The 2,500-nt window shown below is 41.5% G+C and overlaps 2 protein-coding genes across 2 annotated transcripts in view; one reads left to right on the top strand and one right to left on the bottom strand.

Annotated features, from left to right (window-relative positions):
- LOC126569662 (pancreatic triacylglycerol lipase-like) overlaps positions 1-98 on the top strand; it is a 1,099-nt gene extending 1,001 nt beyond the window's left edge. Inside the window, exon 2 of the mRNA XM_050226916.1 lies at positions 1-98. This exon is cut by the window's left edge and continues 867 nt beyond it. Coding sequence (XP_050082873.1) covers positions 1-98 — 98 coding nt within the window.
- A 96-nt stretch (positions 99-194) lies between these two features.
- Positions 195-2,500, bottom strand: part of LOC126569990 (golgin subfamily A member 1) — a 5,333-nt gene continuing 3,027 nt past the window's right edge. Inside the window, exons 3-7 of the mRNA XM_050227427.1 lie at positions 2,496-2,500; positions 2,006-2,155; positions 1,847-1,937; positions 1,446-1,757; positions 195-1,369 (exon numbers count right to left, since the gene is read on the bottom strand). The exon at positions 2,496-2,500 is cut by the window's right edge and continues 159 nt beyond it. Coding sequence (XP_050083384.1) covers positions 1,223-1,369; positions 1,446-1,757; positions 1,847-1,937; positions 2,006-2,155; positions 2,496-2,500 — 705 coding nt within the window. The 3' untranslated portion in view covers positions 195-1,222. The remainder of the gene's footprint in view (positions 1,370-1,445; positions 1,758-1,846; positions 1,938-2,005; positions 2,156-2,495) is intronic.

The following is a 2,500-nucleotide window of genomic DNA, read 5'->3' as shown; positions in this document are numbered from 1 at the left end:
ATGCCAACATGGGTGGCCAACCTTCGAACTATGGCCGTGGTGTTCAGGGCGTTTACTTCCTGCAAACCAATGATGCTTCACCATTTGCGAGAGGTTGAGAGTGAACGGTAACGGGGTTGACCGAGTTTTTCCGTTTTTGTGAAACGGGACGGCCTCAACAATACAACTGTGACAATAAAGGACTGTTTAGCGATATCAGACGCTGCTCTTGATGCGTACTTTCTTTATTTGTTTTTTGTTTTTACTTTGAAATCGTTTAACTATGAATAATGACTGTATTGCACAGATGCTTGAAGGAATCTACCGATCTATTGTGGGAGAAGGTTGTGGAAGGCGAACGTTCAACCAATCACTGAAATCTTTACGTTCCGGTTCAACAAATAGCCCCATATACAGCATACAGTTTGCTTGCCTATCGCCATCGTGTATGGTGGTAGGTTTTTGTAGATCTGAGATTGTGATGAAATATTTGCGGTTTTTTTGTCTAGTGTTGCATAAGTTTAATAACAGTATTAAAATAACAGTGTCTTTGATTAAACCCCCTGCATACAGGCAGAGACAGGCAAACAAATAAGCGAAACCAAAACATAGAAATATTCCGCAATAAGCGGTACCACTATATATAACGGATAAAATATCGATCTAACAGTATGCGCACTAGAGCTCACACAAATGGCATTCTAAATACACTGACTTTTTCTTTGGAAAGCGAATCACAAAAATATTCACACAAAATATAACTCTAAACAGCCCTGTTCACCTGCACTTCGCTTAGGAATGTATCGTTGTTGGTAAATATAAACGTATGATCGGTTACAGTAGAATAAGCGCCCAATGAAGAAGCATATAAAAAGCAGTCATAGCTAATGATAGTCTGTATCATCAACAGTGGAAGGCATGAAATGCATCACACAAAACCAAACTTAATACTTTCAATTGAACCCGACGAGTTGTTGCGATAGCTGTATACTGGCCGTCATCGGTTTGTGCCCGATAGTGGGATAGGGAACAGCAGATCCATCGATAATATATTGTCCCTGCGTGTGTGGATATTATGGCCAATTATGAGATTTCATTCTCGTTTTGTAGAATTTGCTCTTCCCCTTGCCTATGGTTTGATTGAGTGAAACAAGATACTTTCAAGATATGCTGAGGCTTAGCTGGAAGCAATGCATCACCCGCCCCCTCGGTGAGCTCTGACTACAGACGGTGGAGACGGGGATCAATTTGTCGGCAACGAGATCTGGCCGGCAGGACGGCTACCGAACCAGCTCATTTTCCAATTTAGCGTATCGTGGAGTAGTTTCTCTTCTTCATAGCTTAGCTGCAGCAACGTCGATACGGCTTTGATTAGATGACGTGCTTCCACCTGCAGATGGAACCAACGTGAATTAATATCAGGACTCAGAAGTGCCATGTCAATGTATAACCCCACGCACACTTACCTCTCTACTGGTAAGAAACTTGATTATCACATGTTTGAGATATCGGAAGTTCACTTCGTCCATCACGATCGGTCCAGTGCCGGTGGGAGAACCGTTCTGCTGCTTGACGCTACCATTTTCCTTTGCCATACTTTTGGCATCGAAGCTCTTTGACCGTTCAAGCGCCCGATCTCCGGGGTGCTGCGTACTGCCATTCGTTGTACTGCTTCCATGTCCGGTTTGTGCTTGATCACCGAAACTCTGCTGACCTTTCAGTTCTTCCTGAAGCGTTTTCTTCATATCGACTAGCCGTTGGTTTAGAATTTTTATTATCTACAAGGAAAGTTGAGTAAAAAATTAAATAAAATTAAAAATAAAATGAATGCATAAACGAATGCCTCTCTCGGTGTCCCGATATTAACCTTGTTCTTATCCACTAGCTCCGCATTCTGTTCGAGATTCGTAGTCATCAGTTCGTCCACCTGTTTCCGCAACTCGTTCACTGTGTTTAATCTGGAATGATGTACGGGAAAGTAGAGGAACTTCGAAGCACAGTTACTACGGAAGAGTTGCTGTCTTACCGCTTGTCTAGTTCGCGCTGGAGCATAACGGCTCTGTCGTGCAACTCCATCGATTCCTCCTTTTCGTGACGCAATTCCTGCCGTAGGATCTCCTCTTGCTGTGATATTTCAGCATTCTTCATGAGAACGGCCACCTTTTCTTGTGTTTCACTGTTTAGAAGACAGTTAAGAATGATGAGTCATTGCACCTTCGGTTGTGCATGGGTCTATTCCAAAACTGATTAATAAAACTAATTATTTATATCGTTGTTGAGTGGATAAATCTACTTCAAACTGTTAGAAACTTTTACTGGCAAATTCAAACATAAGTGATCCCGTTTTGAAGTGCCACTAGATAAGAAGTTTTCCTCGAGAGTTGCATTTCTGTTTGCATTCTTACTCAGGAAGATGAATTTTCTAAATTGTCATTTTAAAAATAATATTTACATGGTTCTATTCACACTTTTTTCATACAACATAAATTAATGGTTGTCTTAAGGATGGTGCATACCTTGC

This window comes from Anopheles aquasalis, chromosome 2 (assembly GCF_943734665.1).
Source record: "Anopheles aquasalis chromosome 2, idAnoAquaMG_Q_19, whole genome shotgun sequence".
NCBI classification, from domain to species: Eukaryota; Metazoa; Arthropoda; class Insecta; order Diptera; family Culicidae; genus Anopheles; species Anopheles aquasalis.
This window is presented reverse-complemented; position numbering and strand designations above follow the sequence as displayed.